Source organism: Lepisosteus platostomus, chromosome 9 (assembly GCF_059453375.1).
Source record: "Lepisosteus platostomus isolate fLepPlt1 chromosome 9, fLepPlt1.hap1, whole genome shotgun sequence".
NCBI lineage: Eukaryota > Metazoa > Chordata > Actinopteri > Semionotiformes > Lepisosteidae > Lepisosteus > Lepisosteus platostomus.
Window position 1 is genome coordinate 8,278,236 of NC_142619.1, and position 18,704 is coordinate 8,296,939.

The 18,704-nt window shown below is 38.5% G+C and overlaps 1 protein-coding gene across 10 annotated transcripts in view; it reads left to right on the forward strand.

Moving 5' to 3' along the window:
* LOC148654505 (ELKS/Rab6-interacting/CAST family member 1) overlaps nucleotides 1-16,804 on the forward strand; it is a 341,414-nt gene extending 324,610 nt beyond the window's left edge. For all 10 annotated transcript variants that reach the window (XM_088646780.1, XM_088646779.1, XM_088646777.1 and 7 more), the window contains one exon: nucleotides 16,349-16,804. In XM_088646780.1, the coding sequence (XP_088502906.1) occupies nucleotides 16,349-16,486 (138 nt within the window). In that variant the 3' untranslated portion in view covers nucleotides 16,487-16,804. The remainder of the gene's footprint in view (nucleotides 1-16,348) is intronic.
* Nucleotides 16,805-18,704: the final 1,900 nt, after the last annotated feature.

The following is an 18,704-nucleotide window of genomic DNA, read 5'->3' on the forward strand; positions in this document are numbered from 1 at the left end:
TGGAAAAGTCACTGGGGTCTACATTACGATACTGATTTTTTACATTAACTCGTGTCCTGGAAAGAATTGAGTTGTTTGTAAGAGCACGAGCACGAAATCGGTAAACCCAATCCTTCACTCCTCCAGTATCTAGGGAAGGACATAGACCAAAAGCTAGTGATGAACACTAATCTTTTATTCTTCCTTAGAAGTAACATTGACTTGCATGTATTGCAGTAAGTTTTTAATTTACTGCCTCCAGCTCTTTTAGTATGTAATGTTTTTAAGATATTGATATTATATTTACCACATTTTATAGAAAAATCCTAAATGCTTGTACTTATTAAATACACTGTAGCTTGGCATGGTTGAGCCATGTCTCTGCAGCGAGAGCTGTGTTTTCACTCATGCTACCACGATCTTAAGCCCAGTAGAAGCAGAGCAGCCACTAGGCGCCACATGTCTGTTCCAACACTTTCAGCTCTGGAACTCCACTCCTGGGCCTCATAGAAGGTCACTGATCTCCCAGGGTGACAAAACACAACACTGCATAAACACCAATCTCAGCCCCCAACTCTCCCTCACCCCCACGGTGCCCATCTCCATCCTGGCTCTTTCGTACGCACGGAATGAGATTGAAAGTCAAGATTTTTAAAAGAAACATGACTTAACTGTTCTTTGCGCAAACGAGGCCTCATTACCAGCTAACTAAACCAATTTTCTGCTTATTATTTATTTCTGTCTCTATTCTTTTTTTCCTTGCCATTATTTTAGTCTCTTTTCATCAGAACAATTTGCTTTGTCCCTCCCCTTGGCTCCTGGTGTTTATGCCAGGATGTCAGGACTTTGCAACATTAATGTGTCTTTTTCAAGGTCAACTGAGACATTAATTGACTCCTCCTAGTACCAGCTAATTTCATTGGTTTTCTCCACATCTTGGTAGGGGTCAACTGCATCGTCATATTATTTTATCATTGCCTGCACAAGCCTGGAAGCAAAGCTCACAGTGACAAGTCAGTAAATTCCAGAAAGCTGCATTCCTTATTGCATTGTCCTTAAAAATCCCCCCAAAAAGTAAATATGTTAACGACAGTGGGACAAGTGTTTTGATTGTTACATAAGGAACAATGGTCAAGATGCTGTGTCTTGTGAGACTACTGTGTCTAGGAGTTGTTACTGCTTTGCTGCTGACTGAGGCTGCCTCCTGCCTTTACCTCACTCTCACGTGCAGGGATTTCTGCAGAAGGGAGGGCTGGCTTGTCAGTACAATCTTAGAGTGACACTTCCAGCTGAGAGCTAGGCTAGCATGTAATTAGTGTTAAAAGGACTCTGGGGAGAGGGGCATACGAGACCATAGGTTCAGCGGCAGGGGGCTTTTAATTAAAGACTAAAAGTCCCATGAGCCCATGATAGTAGAAGGCCTTCTCTAGTAATTGTCTAGTTTATTCACGTTTAACTTTGAATATATCGACATCTTCTATCAGCAGAATTAATTAATAAAAAGTCTATCTACTAACATGTACTCCCCTCCCCGGCTTCCCCAACAATGCCGAAGCTGTTTTGAGACTGTGAACCAAAGCTTCTTGTTGATCCAACTCTGTTGGATTCTCCAAGTAAACACGGAAAATGAATATTTAATATTTTAGCTTTTTCAGATTTGTTCCTCAATGTTTTAAATGACCAAAAAAACAAAAATGAAGTCCTTGAGCCCAGTGCCTCACCAGGCCACAGCTTATCCTGGTTTTGAACGGAGAGTGAGAATACATGATTCCCTCCATGATCATTTGTTTAAGACATTGTCATTGCTTAAGACTGTCTCTGCAGGGAGGACACTATCCAATTAGCATTTTCAAGATCAATTTAAAAAAATAAAATAAGAGGTGACCTTTCTGGGGGGGAGAAAGGCAGCCGTGCCTTTCCAATTCCAAATTTACTACAAGATTCGATGTTGCCTCACTCGCTCTGTTGCAGATCACCACAATAAAAAAAAATTGCTAAGGAATTAATACCGATGATGACACAGAAAGGCATGGCCAGGTATAGAACTTCTCATCAGCCTTTAATTGCTTTGGCTTACTGAACCCATAAATAAATACTTTTTAAAGGGTTTTAACTCAGCTGTGTAAGCTCCATTCTTGGTTTTTGAAATAACACCAATCTTCAAGGTATTTAGCTTTGTATTCTGACTAGCATTCTGTTGAATAATTTTCTGATCACCTATAGCAGTCTAAATAACTCTTAATAGATTGGCAGTTAATGATTTGATGACACAAGTTAGAATGGCACTATATGAAGGGCTCACAGAACTTTGGGCGCAGATCCTTAATCTCACCTTATGAGTGAAAAAATACAATGTTTAAACTAAATAGAGAACTCAACCGAACGTAGAACTAAATTGGAAATGTGTACACATTTTAATGATGAAAATGCCGGTGCAGGGAAAAAAAACTAGTTCATTTACTGGAATCAGGTAGCCTAAGCAAGAAAGATCTCTGGTAGATCAAAAGCTCAAGTCACAAGGATCCTAAAGGAATTGAAAAGGACTGACTTTGAGTATGGGATCCTCTGCTTAAGCATATACATACCATCAGAATAGAGGTTATTAAATATTTTTTTTAAATATTGTAATATACTGTACCTGATAACGTACTGTATGCCAGATAGCATCCTATTGAAAGTACCAGTAATGCTAAAGTTTATTCTGTATTAATCAAAAAACACTTCCATAAGACTTTGACTAAACCCTTAAGGAATTAAGACCATTGTATCACACTTCGTATCAGTGTAGGACCTCTTGGGATTTACAGAATGTTTAAGTATTGATTTATGTTATATTTTCTGCATGGCTGCATTTACCAGCAAAATCATTTTCCTGTTGAAAAATGACAGTTCCCCATTACTGAGTCACACCAGCAGACAAAGAGAATGCAGCCCACATTTGCTTCATATAACAACTTCTAAGGGAAAAAAGGCTTTAGTCTAAAACAGAAATAGATGTGTTGAGATTTGTCGCTGTAGAAGCCAACTGTAGAATCGTGTCTTGTTCTGCAGAAGCTCTTTTTTTAAAAGAGATTTTTTTTAAATCAAAGTGGTAAAGACATTTGGTGAGGAAAAAGGAGTTGTTTTTCGAAGCACTGACTGCCACTTAAGGGAGTATCAAATTAGAGCAGTTTTTAATTTATGTTATTTACCAATCATTGCGGTTGATTCTGGCTGCAGTTTACACAACTCAATTTGATGGTTGCATTGGAGAAATCTGTTTTTAAATGTGTGGCATCTATCTGAGAAGAAATTAAGGTCTACTAATTAGTAATAAGCATGTTGCATGTTGCATGCTTTAGTCTGAAAAAGAGATAGTGCTTTATAATAATCACAACAGAGGTTTTCGGTTCTGTTTCTAGACTTTTCCATTTTGTTTTAAACACTGAATTTTTTGCTCCTGTAGCAAGTCAAGTGGGGTTAAGGAGTCCATTTAGAGGTTTTTTAAGCCTTCCAGAACGTTAACCATTTTCCGATAAGCTTGTTAAAAATAAAGGGGCTCTTTGGAGGTAAATTGTAAAACCTTAATGTTTAAAAGTATGACATTTACAAATGTTAAGTGGGCTATTAACTTTTATTTAAAAGGCTGGCGTTTCCTGTTTAACTTAACTCTGTCAAAGACCCAGGGAGTGGTGGGACCTGCAGATAGATACCCTCCAGTGCATGTTGCTATAGTAATGGACTTTAATGGCCTTAATAATTCCTTTGAATTTTTGGCCCAGGTGGCATTATCCCTGACAATGCATGCAATCTACAGAGCATTGAAAGACTCCTCACAGTTAATGGTATAACAGGTTTTTTAAACACAAAAGAAAATTTTAACAGACTATTAATAAGTTGTGTAATTTACTACTTTTTTGTAAATGGACTAAAACTCTACAAAACATGGATGAAATGCTGGAGGCCCAGATTGGCAGGAGTACCTGAAAAAAACTAAACACATATTTTTGGAGACATCATAAGCATAATTAAATTATGCATTTAAGTTAAGAGGACAAAAATGGCACTATAACTTAAAGTCATAGTGCTGCAAAGTAAAACTGTACAACACATTATTAACATTGAATATTAACAAAATAAGGTAATTATATCTTATTTCTGGGAGTGTGATGCTTCCATGCATTGTACATAAAGTGTAACTCTAGATTAGGTCATTATTAGCAAAGATGTCACATATATAAAAGATAATTTTAGTCGTTTTCATATTTTCCTTACCCATGGGAGTACTTGTACATGAAAGGGTTACAGTAAGGCCTTATGTTGGCAGGTGATTTGGGCTTTATGCCCAAATCAGTGATTATTTAAATTGAAAAATTAGTTTTGGCTACTTTCTAAGGATTCTTACTTGAGCTTCTACTTGTCCATTGGCAGACATTAAAAAATAGTTTTTTTTTTGCTTTAATCTTCTTGTGGTGGGTGTGTGCTGAAGTTAAATTGAAATGTCTTTTGATCTTGATTGTGACTTTCCCTGCCACACATTTATAGCACATGCTTCCTCGGTTTAAAGTGTTCCAAGTGGGTTTGAAAGTGTTTGAAAAAGAACGTGCATGTTTATTTCAGTGTTAGACTAGATATTGATTCTCTGGGTTTTGCCGGGAGTTGGGGGGGAGGTGTTAATTCAGTATAGCAGCATGAAACACTGTGAGAAGTGGCAGTGCTGCAGTACAGATAGTCAGCATTCCTCCTAGAAGCGGGGACCTGTCAGAATGTCAAGCAGATATCCTGCAACCCAGGGATTTTCAGCTAGTGCCTAGGGACCTCGAAGTGATCCTTAGAAGTTAGCCCTCAGAAACACAGGGAAACGTTTCGCCTCAAGTCTAGCTTTAGAGACCTTTCAGCTGGGTGGTCTTGTGACAAATTTGTTGAGAAAGTGTCCCCACTCAACTCAGAAATGACTGAAAACCTCTGCTGAACCCAAGTCAACTGAAAACTGTAAAAACAACTATAACAGCGAGAGAGAACTTCAGAAAATACATGGTTGACTTTCTTTGCTACATGCAGTAATATCTTTAAAAGGCAACTTTTATACATTGTGTATTTGCAATTACAGTGAGAGAGACCTTCCACTAACTGCCTAACTTAAAAGCCACAATCATGGGTGGTTTGCCTACTTAGGAAGTACCAGGTCATTGTGGGTAGAAGATGTCATATCTTGGATGGAGTCCCAGAAGATGGAGCTCTGGCCTTAGGTTTCCTGTGAAGCTGAGGAAGGAGGGGGACCAAGTGGAATGTGTTTCTTTAAAACCATTACAACTACTGTAACTGATATCCACTGAGATAGAAGCACAGACCTGAAATTTGTCATCTTGACCTAATTGTGCTTATACCATTCAGCGGGTGACATCATTATATGAGATACAATATCGGAATGCACAAATCCAAATGCAAGGATGAATGGGAACATTTCTAGGAAACTGAAGAAGTTTGGGAAATCTAGTTTTCCAAGAATTCTCTGAGTGTAAGAAAATGTGCAAACTAAAGGAGGTCATCAGCCTATTTTGATTATTCAGTCACTAGTGGAACACTCATTTATCTGAGGATGGGCTTCAATATTGTGATTGGGTAGTTTCAGCTTTCAGTAGGATAAATATTCATTTGTTGTTGGGTCCTTGATTTGCTATTGATCCTGAAATAATTTCCATTCAGTTCTGTGTTTGTAAGCACCAGGGAACAGTTGGGATACATGCATCACATTTACATTTTAAATGATTTTGTAGGAAATTGAAATAAAAACCCTTTGTATGAGCTTGCTCCATTGATCTCTCATCTATCTATTGTACTTGTCTTTAATTTGTAAGTTTGAAACGCAAATCTCACTGACCTATTGTGGAAACAGATCATTGATATGGATTTTTTTATCCATTATGCTTACACCTTTTTTCTGTAAGATGTCAAGATCAACAGCACGGGGAAAAGTCACAAACAGTTAGCAAAGTTTGCTGATGTATTGCTGATCAAACACAAGTTTGATCAGCAATAGATCACGGCTGTGCTTATTTCATATTAGAGCTCACCCTTCCCCTGCTCTCTTACTTTTCAATCTGAGACTGTCCTCACTCCAGGATCTCTAAGCACAGCTCCAACACTTTCTAGTGTCATGAAACATTTAAAACTCGATTATGTTTCCACAAAAAACAGAATCCTCATTTGCTTGTTATGTGTGAATACCTTAAAAATAGACTTGATGCATAAAACGTTTTGTATTCCAGTACAGCTAGAATGGGCTCCTAGTTTGAACAAAACATTCTCTTGATCGTGTTACACTTCTGCTCCTTTTTAAACCACAAAAGTGTTTAAATTGTGGTTTTAGAAATATAATGATAAAGATGAAATTTATATCCTTAAAATAAAACTATATATATATATTTGTCAGTCTGTTTATGCATGGGTTCTATATGCAACAGGTGTAGCTCTTGCTCTGCCCCTGCCGTGATTCGATCGTGGTTGATCGAGGGCTCGGAGCTGGCACAGCGCCACCCCCCAGACAGCAGCGAATCCCACTGTCCCAAAACACTGGGTCTGCTGCTGTGGCAGATTTCTACACTGTCTAGGTTTCAAGGGGGTGACATGACTTCAGTCACACTCACTGCATTAAGCCTTGTTACTTACACAGTATGTGAGGTTCTGTGTTCTGGACCTGTATTCGGTTTCTGAAAGGTCTATAGGTCCGACACTAGATCCAGGTTCTGGTATTTAATTCAAAAAAGCTTTAAATTTCCTTGTCAGTGGTGGTGCCTTACAAATGAGAATAAGTGTTCTACGTTGATGTTAAGCACTTCACATTTAAGAGCACTGACAATGCCGTTGGTCCTTGAGCATCCCCTCTCTCCTGTTCACGTTGAGCTCTGGTACCTCATGAGTTACTAATTAAGTGCTGGATTGGGACCACAGCATAATGTATTTTTAAGCAGGTTCAGTCACCCCTTTTTAAGAGCTGGCTTAAAGCTCTGTTATTTATTCTAGTCTGCCATGCTAATTCAATCATTTCTACAGTACACTGTCTGTTTGTCTGTGTTTGTTTGAATTTTGGGATGCATTTGAATATTTCACATTAGTCATGACCATTGGAGTATAGCCCTATTGCATTCTCCATACAAGGAAAATGTCTGCTTCAAAGCAGCAATGCATGTGGTATTAACTATCACTCTGGGAGGCATTCCACCTACTGTGATGGGAGGGAATTCAATAAACCATGTTCCTGTGTTTGGATTATTCTTTTTTTTCCCAAAGATCTGCCCGAAAACCCATAAAAGAGAAACAAATTGCACAAGTTAACCCAAGAGATAATAAAGGTCTGGACTGGAATCTATTGTATATGGGTGAAGAGTGATCTCAGCCCATGAAACATTTCAAGGTCCAACACCAGTTAGGCTATTTAAGCTCTGGAACTTTCCAGCTAGCGCCAGCGAAGCCATAAAATCTCAAATCCTGTGCTGCCATTAGTGTGGTTAGGTCAACTTTTAGTAGAGCTGTTGGAATATTCTTGTTCTTCTGGTCAAGTTTATTAAGACATTAAGAATTATTAAGACATTATTGGAGAAGAAAAAACAGAAAGATGACAAAGTGGCCTGAATTCAAAATGTGAAGAACAAGAGGGAAATAAACCAGTCTGGCAGAGTGTAGGGGCATGCTGCGAGTGAGCTCAGCTCCTGCGAGGAATTGCAGAGAAAAGAGCGATTTTCTCCAACGGCTCCCAAAGAAGGCCTTTAATTTCTTCACTTGAAAAGAGGGCCATTTCCTGTTCAAAGAATCATTGTTTGCTCTCAAAATAAAATATAACATTCAAGATTTGGAAGGGGAGAGTTTTTTATGCAGATTTATTGAATTGGGCCTGATGGGTTTAGCAGGCGCTTGTGCAACAGTAATGTGAAGACAAGCTGGAGGAGGTGAAGGCCGAGTAGGGCAGCCATCATCTTCTCTCCCCGCACGAGGGGTCGAGGGAATAGTCAGCTTTTTTTCTTATTATTATTCATTTTTTCCCCTCCTAAATAAATTACAGAAATTCGGAAAGAAGCACGGCGAGGGGAAGGATAGTGTCTTGTGTGTGTCGGGTGATGAGTGATGAGGGTCCCTCTTGAAGTGCCAAGCATAAGCGGAAAGGGTTGCCTTGTTCAGGAAATGTAAGCTGTCTCCCGTGAAACACCCAGCCCCAAAAGCATTAGAAACAACCAAGGAGTCCCCTGAGGAAGAAGCTGACCAGCTGCTGATGTTGTAATTTATACTTATGTCCGATAGAAGAGTCAATTTTTGAAGGCAGTTGTCTTAACTGTAGTCGTTTCTCTTTGGTTGTCTATCATTTAACTTCCCATTGTTGGCTGAGACGGCATTGGGCTATAACACAACAAATTTGAAATTTGCTGGTCTTTGCAGGGAGACATATGTTTCAGAACCATTTTATTAATTTCTAGTTTTGCAGATGGCAGGCTCTTGTATATAAACCACTTGTAAAAATTAACTTAATATACTTTTTTTTAGTCATAGGATCAGGTAAAGGCTTATTCCATTCTGAAAGGAAAAGAAAAGAGACACAAAGTTTCGGCTGTGGAGCCTTTTTCAAGTGACAAAATCTGTTCCTTTGCAGCCTATGCTTGCTGATGCAGCTACCTACTTCAATTTATTTAATATTAGCTTTAATAACAGTTTGTTTCAGCTCAGTCAAGTAACATTTAAGCAAGGGCCGGTAACTCACAAAAGCAGAAGGAATCCATCATATGTACAATGTGGTTTTTTGTGCATCAGTTTCATCAGCACAATGCGCCTTTGCTCTTCAACTCCTCTTTAGAGATAGAGGTAGTGGTCTGGCTAATGTGAGGTGTGCAGACATTAATGGCCACAGCTTTAACACCCCACCCAAATGGAACGAATGTCAGTGAGCGGTTGTTGGTTCAGCTTGAACATTATTGTTCTGCCCTTTGAGGAATTCATTTGTGATGTAAAAGTGCTATACAAACACAATAGTGACAACTGACTGTCCTGTCACGTCTGGTGGCCATTGACCCATGACCTTTGAAAGAAGGGAACTGGTCTGCTTTAAAGTTAATCCAGCATTGACATGATTAGGGACCAAGTTGCTTCTGCAACAAGTAGTACAAGTCAGAGTAACATCTGTGTATCATAAACATGACAATATCCAGGGCAGTTTATTACAAGCAAATTGTATTGAGGTAAATTATTATTATTATTATTAAAAAAGTTTCACAAAAACTGAAATTCACTTAAAATAAAACAAGTTTAAGTACCTGAAGATGGCTCCTCCTATCCAATGTGGAATTAAATTTTACTTTTTTCAATTTAAAACCCAGGACTCTGTCTTTGGCACTTGGCATGTAAATATTTATTCAGTTTAGTGAAACTAGTGCTTTCTGCAATTCTAAAAACTGTTTAAAAGGCCACTTCTTCCAAGTTCAGGTGAAAATACCCATGTTTGTCATTAAGTCTCATTTACTGTAATTCATGTTGTTCAGAATCTTCAAAAACACTTCTTATCTATAATACTTATCAAATCTTCAGTATTTGACTCAGTTCTTCCAGATGTTTCAGACATCATATATTCCTCTCTACACATCCATACATTTTAAAGGCTGCTTTTTTCCTGCAAAACCCGTTAGTAAGAAAGAAAATTACAGTAGATCACCATTAAATTGTTTCTGCACAAAGGACATTCATAGTGAAAAGAACAAAACAATGAAAACCTCAAGATATTGGCAGAGCAATGTCTGTGTGCAATACACAGGATTTGTTTTAAATGAAGGACAAAAAGTTCAAAAAGGTTATTAAATCTTGCGTAACAGCCACTGATGGGCTGTAATATATTGGAATTGACTCTCTCCACTAAGAAAATATAAAAAGCTACTTATATTGCACACTTATATGTTTCTTTTAGCCTTTTTTCCTTGCCTTCTATGATGTTGAAGGCTACGTTTAGTGTCTGGTTTTCATCAGATTAATGTACTGTAACAATCAGAGAAGGAAAACCTAATTTCTTCAAATAAGAATCTGATCTACTGTAAAGCTGAATTAGAAACAACATTTACTACTTCAGTAGAAGCTATGACATCAATTCAAATGGTCACTCATCTAAGAAGTACGAACATTGCTGTATTTTATTAGTGAGTGTGGAGAAATGCAGAGTCCTGCCTCGTTGCCTCATTAAAATGTAGATTACCAAAGGAGGAACTGGTCAATTTTATTGTTTTACCAAATTTAGAATAGCAGGTTATCTTTGTCATTCCCATACAAATTGGAATATCCTACTGGGTGTTCAGCTGTGAGCCACAGGGCAGAATGAGGAAGTGTATGCAAACTCCTCCAACCTTCTCACCTTCAAGCTGCTCGTCTTTTTACATGTCACAGGCACCACAGCCCCTTACTGCAGAAGAGGTGCCTCCCTCACCGACAGCACCACGTACTTGCAAATATACAGGAGGCCGAAGCACTTTCTGTGTCTCTAAGAGGGGCCTGGACAACTAATTCCACCCTTCCCTGGGTAGTACTAGGCCAGTCATGCACCATGACTGTGACTTTGGGAATCCCAGTCACAGTCAGCTAGTCACATGACCCAGTCTCAAACGCCTAGAGCTCAACCTGTACTTGGATGATGACATCTACCATTTGAGGCAGTAAGGAAACCCTGGCTTGGCCTGTTTTTGTCCACAGCACTTGTGTACATGTGGTACATAGATATCAGCCTTTTATGAGGAGTCTCTGAATGATACGTAGGTCAAACTGTCAGATAATGATGTGTTTGTGATTGCTCTGTTTTGTGTTAAGTGTTGGGATTACAAGCAAGTTTTTATGTTCCCTGTGGGCAATACCATAGACAAATTAGATGGGGCACTGGCTCTGGTATGGGTTTGCATCAAGCCTGTGCTGAAACACAGTATTTGAATGTCGGATTTATTTATTTTTTTGCTGCTTCTACTTTTGACCAAGCTTTGAAAATAGAGCAGAGTCCTATGGCTAACCTCCACAGGGAGTCGTGAACTTTGAATTTCTTTGCTGCTGTAAAACACCAGTTAATTAATTATGTCTCCTCAATGGATCTGTCACTTCATCAGACCTCCCTGCTCCCCCCCCTCTTGTGCGGGGCAGCTTTTAAAGAGATTTTACGCCTGCTTAGCTCACAGCTTGAAGTGTCCTCCTCACAAGCTGGCCTGATTTGTAAAGTGTCTTTCTGCACAAGACGTGAACAACAGCAGTCTTGAACAGAATCGGGAATGAACTGAGATGCTTTTGCTTTTCTGTTGAAAATGAGTGGCTGTGATGTCCTCTTCAGGCTTCACCAGCTGCAGACGATTAAGAGCCATGAAAGAACGCAGGTATTTTGTGGTTACTGATGAGCACAATTTAAAGATTGACTAGTTTAGGTTGTAATCTGGTTAAAAACAAACATAAAAACCTGTGAAATTCCCAAAAATGAGTTCAGTGTGATATAACCATCCCCCTCATCTGCGCACATGAAGTGAGCACGCTGTGGCACTGAACCAATTAAAATGTCTCATTCTCAATCTATCGGAAAAAAATAAAAATATGTAGGACTTTTAAAACATGATCACTGTGTATATACTGTATCTTACGGTACATAGTCGTGAAAATTCACCTCCTTGAAACTTGGAGGAAAAAGGTCAACATCCAAAACTTCATTATCAAGTGTGAAACACTTCTTCGTATTGCAACCCAGAATGCAAACACTCAAAGATACCTGACCAGATATAGCGTGTACCCATGTGTTGAGGCACACTCCATAGATTTTTTTGAAGATTTATGGACACACAGTAGTGTACCCTGAACTCAAGGTTGTAATTTGCTCTTTAGAGTCATTAATGTCCCATTATGACAACATCGTAGCATGTTACAGTATTTGTGTAAGGCCCAGGAGACAGTAAAATGTAAGGTATAGTGATAAGGAGTGTGAATGATTACACACACAGTTTCTTTTGCATTGAAGTTTCCGTACATTATGTGCATAGTCGTGCTAATGTTGGAGTCTATTAAGAGGATTAGGCCTTGTAAAAAATAAACAACCATTAGTGTTGAATTGTGTTTTTCTTGTTAAACAGCAGAAATATAAGTTACTAAAACATAAGGTTGACTTATCAGAGCTTTATACTTCCGAGTGGGTTGCAGAACCTACGGTATGTTTAACTACAGTTTTTTTACTGCCAGGTTTAATAACTTGTAGATCTGTTTGTATATATTTTCCCTCCTGGACTGCTCTGTACCATGAAGTCCATTAGAGATTTGTCAAAACTCCAGTGCAGTAGCTGTCATCTTTGTGAGCCACATATTTGGTGTGGAGTCACACTGTGATCTGTATGTACTCTTCTGCAAACTATCCTCTCTGTAATACTATTGGTGCTTGGACAGTCCTGCTGTTTGCCAGACTACACCTCCTAGTTGAAAAGTGGGTGTAATGTATCAGATGAGGTGCTTTAACTTCCAGAGATTTAATAGGATATTTTTAAAGCTGTTACCTAATCGATCATCCGTAGATGCTTTCAAGAGAGTCCTAATTCTTTAGTTGAAGTGTGGGGTATGACATTTTATTTAAATTGTTCCTCTGATCCAGAACTTGGGGACTGCTCCTCTGCCTTGGTCTATAGCAAACAAACATCCATGGCTGTATAGACCTACAGTACTGAGCAGTGCAGGACTGTACAGAACAATCTTATTTTCTATGATTTAGGAATGTCAGTGGCAGCACGAAGGCCCATAACACGAGCATCAGCACTGCACTCTGGGTGTTACTGCATGTCAGCTGTCTCACATGATTTTCTGTTCCTCAAACCAAACTTTGTCCACCAAGAAAATCTGTAAAATGTGTACAGTTTGGATTTTGTATCCAGTGTGTTTTTTGAAGCCATTGTTACTGATATGCGTGTTAGCTTTATGATCCAAGAATCCTACTGGAACACTTAACTACCTCTAGGGACATAATATGGGTCATAATATGACTCCACAGTCTGTCCTACTTAATGTACTGCCCTTTGTGTAATGAAGTGCTGTTCGTTCTCAGAAGTTAACTGATCACTTCATTTATGCTGAAGCCTTCTGGTTCTCTGTATTTAGTTTAAAGGCAAGGTTTGGATCAACTTTTTCAAGGTAACATCTCCCTAAAATTTTTAGTTTTCAGAACTCCTTCCACATCATCATTTTATTTCCTACAAATGAAAGAACAACTCAGCTGTAGGGTTGATCTTAATTATTTGCCTTACATACAAAGGCAAAAAGCTGTTATGTTTCAGTTTTTTTTAGATGCAATGGGTCATTATTCTTCATTTTCAGAAACTTTCACCACATCTTGTGAGTCTCTCTACTTCACATCCCCAGTAATAAGATATGTGTAGGACTGAAAGAAAAGTAACCTTGTATCAAGAATTTCTCTCTCTTCTAGTTAATATCGATCATTATTGTTTATTTTTCTGTCAATTTACATATCTCTACACCATTGATCTTTCAGCATGCATCACCCAACGTAGCTTGATCCCTTTATTAATGTACATACAGTATATTCTGCTGTAGGCATCAGTGAAAAGCAGTAACCCATCCAGTTTTAAGCTCTGGAAACTTGATGGAAAAGCTTTTTAAGCAGATTGTAAACTACACTTTTTATCAGTAAAAGATCATTGGAACTTAAAAGCTTTCATTACCTAGAATATCCCAGTTTAAGACTGGCACTGTGCAGTAAAAGGATGGTGACTCTGCAGATGGTTCCCAGGATCAGTCAGACCATCTGCAGAGTTACCATCCTTTTATGTTTATTTATTGATCATTAAAGCATTGCATTGATGTCATCATTTGCTCTCACAGTGGATTATTTCATTGAATCATACAGTACAAACATTTGAGCTGGACAATAACTGTGAGAGTAGCTTTTACCTCAGAGGACACAGTCACTCATCACATATCATTTTGGGGGGCAGCTGGCAGTCCAGAGATCATTCTGGGAGAGCCAGTAGGAATTTTCACCAAGATGACTCTGCCCGTGACAAAACCGCAGGTCAAAGGAGGGGGCTAATGTGTCAGTCGGGAGAGAATTCAAGTTCTTCCTTTTTAGAACACTGTTAGGCATAGTCATTAGTCCTAAACTATCTCAGCTTTTCAGCTTTGAGATTGCCCTTATTTAGAAAGTACTGCACGTTTCCCTTGATATAGTAAAGATGTATTACTGGATTATGTTGTACATATCTTGATATCTTCCGAGAATAAGACCTGTTGTTCTACCTGCCAGAGAGAATGCAGATAGCAGAAATTATTTTTTATATTATTTAATGAAGTGCCTCAAGCGGTTTTAGAATCTGAAAGTATAATTTTCTAACATGTTTTTAATGAAACAGTGTCTTGCTTTTTATGCAGTCTACGTGTTCCATGGTTGAAAAGACATTCAGGCTTGCTGACTTTTTTTTCTGCAGTCCAAGCAAACTAATTTTTCAACAAAATGTGGGCTCTACGTATAGTTACTTGATGTCTTTTAACATTATCCTTGTTAAATTTTCCTTTTTTAAGCCAAAGAAAATTACTTTAATAACTTTACAGACCTGCCAAACATTCTGTTTTCTACGGTAAAAAAACTATGGGTTTTGGATCATCGCCGTTAAATACAATTTTAAAGTAGTTTCAAAGTTGTCTGACGCAGTGAAACCCCTTTCTATAAACAGGGTAGAAAAAGAAAAAATTTAAAAGTTTTCAAAAATCACATGGAATTTGTGACTTTTGTATTTTCTTTCGTGTGTGTGTGCTGGTATGCATTGGTGTGTCAATTTCTTTAAGTGCTCATCAAGCTGATGAAGAACAGAGCCTTGGAAATGGCATGTTTTTCTTTCTTTTTTGTTTTTTTTTGTCAGAGTTCTGGTTGATAGTGTCTAGCTTCAAAGGAAACAATTTTAGGCTCCCTGAGCTCCACCAGCTGTGCTCTGGACACTTGTAAGTCAGCTGAATTAGGAGGACATCATATTTTTTAGACTTAATATAATATAATGCTTAAGGGTAGAGAGAATTCTTTGTCACAATACCCTTGCCAGCCTCATGTGATACTGGAAAAAAAATGGTCAAACTGATTTCCCTCTCTCCTTAAATTTTGATTCCTCAGAAAAAATCAAAATTTCTGTTCAAATTCTTGTCTGTTGTTGTTCGTCTCCATTAATTAATGTGGATAATTGTGCCTTTTACTGGGTACCTTCCTGCAGAGCTGAGAGAAACACTAAAAAGTGTTTTAAAAAAAAAGAATTACTCAAGTAATCCTTCATCTATGTTTCTAAAAAGATTAGATCAGAGTCTTTAATACCTAAGCTTGCACAACAAAACATCTGTACTCCTGTTTAACAACCCCATACTTTCTTCTGAAAGAACAGGCATGGGTGTGTTGTCGTGAACTACAGAAAAGCAGTGCCTGGGAGCTGTTCAGCAGCAGTCAAGCCTTGGATTGGAAGGCTGATCTGTTTAAGAGTGCGTTAATTCACTGCGCTAGCCGGTCGGCCAAGTGCTAAATCATTCCCAGACGGCTGGCTCTCACAGATCACTCCTTTAGACTCCTCCAGCTTCTTTATGCTGCACCTGTCAGGCGTTTCCTGCGACCTCTGACCCCAGCGGAACTTCAGCTGAGGGCTTGTGGAATGCCGGGCTGAAGCTTCAGGTCTGATCCCGGAGTGAAGCAGGAGCTGCCATGGTCTTCTGCACTGCACTAATACTCCCTGGAGACCTCTTACCTCTCCGTGCATCGGGAGCTCAGTGTTTCACATTATTGCCTTTTATTCATTTTGTTCCTTTTACTTATTTTGCGCTTCGTAAGCGCATTGCTCTTAAGGGGAGTTGGGAGGTTACTATTCTACATAAAGAGCCGGCATCTTGTTCATCGTGAGTAATATCTTGCGTCGTGTGCTGTAATTTATAAAAAGGAGCACAGTGATCGTATGAGTAAATGATAAAGTGATAAACTCTGAGTACTATGCTGTCTTTTTAAATTACCTACATGCTCAAGTCCCTTTTTTAATTCTGAGTGTGTATAAGGATTTCTCTTGAAAACATGTGTTTGGCATTTGTGAGTGTAGATAGTTGTAATGATGGGAGAAACAAAACTTTTAGTTTTGTTCAATTGTTCCTTTTTTCGCCATGCAGTCAGCCCCCATGTCTGAACATCTGTGTGCTTCCAGAATTATCTGGCAGAGTTGCAGCTGTTCTGATCCATATGTTTTTGTCTGTCACAAGTGCTGCTGTGGACAGCCACATTGATTATCAGTCTCCCATTAATTGTTTTAAAAGAAAAAGAAGGCAGACATCAGGGAAAAAAAACGCTTAACCCTCTGCTCTCCCTCTTCTCTCTCCCATGATGCAGCTGGAGGCGGAACTTGAGAAGTGCGAGAAGGAGAGTGCCGAGCTGCAGGAATACGCCAACTCAGTGCTGCAGCAGATCGCCGACCACTGCCCCGACATCCTGGAGCAGGTCGTCAACGCCCTGGAGGAGTCGTCGTGACAACCTGCCGGGCTGATGCCTGCCTCCCAGGCCCATCACTCTCTTGCCTGCTCCCATACTGCCACATTGCCCTCTGGGAGCTCGTGAGTGTGCGTTCGAGTTTTACATCAGAAGAGGATTAGAGAAGAGCGCAGCCGTCGAATCCCACTTGAATTGGGCTAAAGAAATGGCAAACAGAAATACCAACTTTAAAATTAAGATTTTAGTTTTGTCCACAGTTTAGTTTTGAAGCTCAGCTTGATTACTTTCAGAAATAAGTGCTCATGAGCGAAGATAAAGGTCAAATGACTGCCCAATAGAAAAGGTAGAAAAGTTTAATTGTCAGTTTCCGTGTATTTTTTGTATCCTGCATCACTTCTGAAAAAGAAGTGTTCTGCTTTACAACTTTACAGGAGATTACAATAACTAGTGTTTTTATACTGATTTTCTTTGACCTAGTGAGGGACTCACAACGGTGCCTGCTGGAGCAGAAGTTACACCTTCTAACTCTGCTGCTGTCTGTCAGTAGCAACACACCTGAGTGTAGCTCCTGAGACAGATCAGCTGCACAATTTCAGTTTCTTCAGAACTGAACACTAGAATACAAAGCTTTGCCTGATCATCACAGGATACAAATATACACTATATATACAAGCTGACATATAAGAGTCAAATAATAACCACACCTCCTTACCTAGGCCAAATTTACTTTACAAATATGAGGATTGATTACAATTCTTTTACAGGGCTTCACTGCTGAAAGCTTAAAATATACCCGTATGTTATTCAGGAAAGCTCAGTTGAATGTCTAGCCATGTGGCATCCAAAAGAGATTTAACATTGACAGATTTTATAATCTCTAGGCGCAACAGCATTGTCAAGAAAACAAGGTGACAGTTTTAGTTTTGCATGCATGCTGTTTTATTTTATTGGTTTTTTTCTCTTTGTTCACTTTTAAAATCTTTAATACCAATCTATTATTTAAAGCTGTTACAAACTGTTGTAAAAGGCAAATTGAAAATTTACTAACAGTCGTGACAGGTCACTTTTCTGTGGCTATAATAATGTTACTTGACACAAGGCCTTTGAATTTCATTATGATATAGGAAAATTAAAAGCTCTGGGGTGAAAGTTTTAGCTTTGCAGACGTAGCTCTGAAAACATCAGAATAGATCATATCAGAATTTCACCTGGAGTTGTTACTACAAGTGTGGTGAATACAGAAGATTCGGGCTCTGAAGTCTTTTGTTGACCAACATATTTCAATTCAAGGGAGGGCTGCACTTTTAAATGACCATTTGGCACTAATGTGCTATTCATCCTGCATTTTTTAATTGTATGTACAGTCTTTTAAACTTGTTAACAAAAGCAAGGTATTGTTTCACCTTCATCCATTGACATAAGCTTTGCAAATAAATAAATCTTAATAGCTACTGTGGGAACTGGGGAGAGCACTTTGTTAATTATTTTGTTACTGACATATCAATGCAGAATTTAATTTTATCACATTTGCCAAATGAATGGGCAACCAATAACACAATGCAGCTCTGCTCTGCTACTGACATTACAGAAATCTATGATGTGTAAAAGAGTTCTCAACAGGTCTTGCTTAACTTGACTAGAAAGAGTAGACATTACCTTGAATTAAAAGAGACCAGAAGATTATAGACACACATCTCTCTAAAAGTGTAACCCTCTTTGAATTAAATGCATCATTCACGAAATGAGCTTGAAACTATTTGGTAACAGTCTGTATGCTGGCTATCCATTTAAATTTAAATGATACTATATTATTACTCATACTAATCATATGGATAAGGTAACATTCTCTTCATGGTGTTGAAAAACATTCTATAAATGCCTTTTATTTGCAAATTTTTGCTGCTATTTTTTGTTTTGTTATTGTTTTCATGGTTTCATGAAACAAAGATCTACCAATTTCCTGGTCACCCTTAGTGATACCATGTTGTCTTTGGATGAAAAGAACTGTTATCTCATTTTATGTTGTAATTGTTCATTTGTACATAGGACCTCAGTGCTGTATCTTCATGGGAGTTTTCTTTTTTAACCATCCATTAAAAAAAGTTTAAACTCGCACATAAAAACAATTGGGGTTTCATAGTTCTTGGCTGAGGAAATAGACACTTGACTGAATGTAGCTAAGCAGACTAACTCTGTGGAGATGAACTGGCTGTATTTTAATTGTAAAATGTTCTATAAACTGCTGACAAACAGGTGC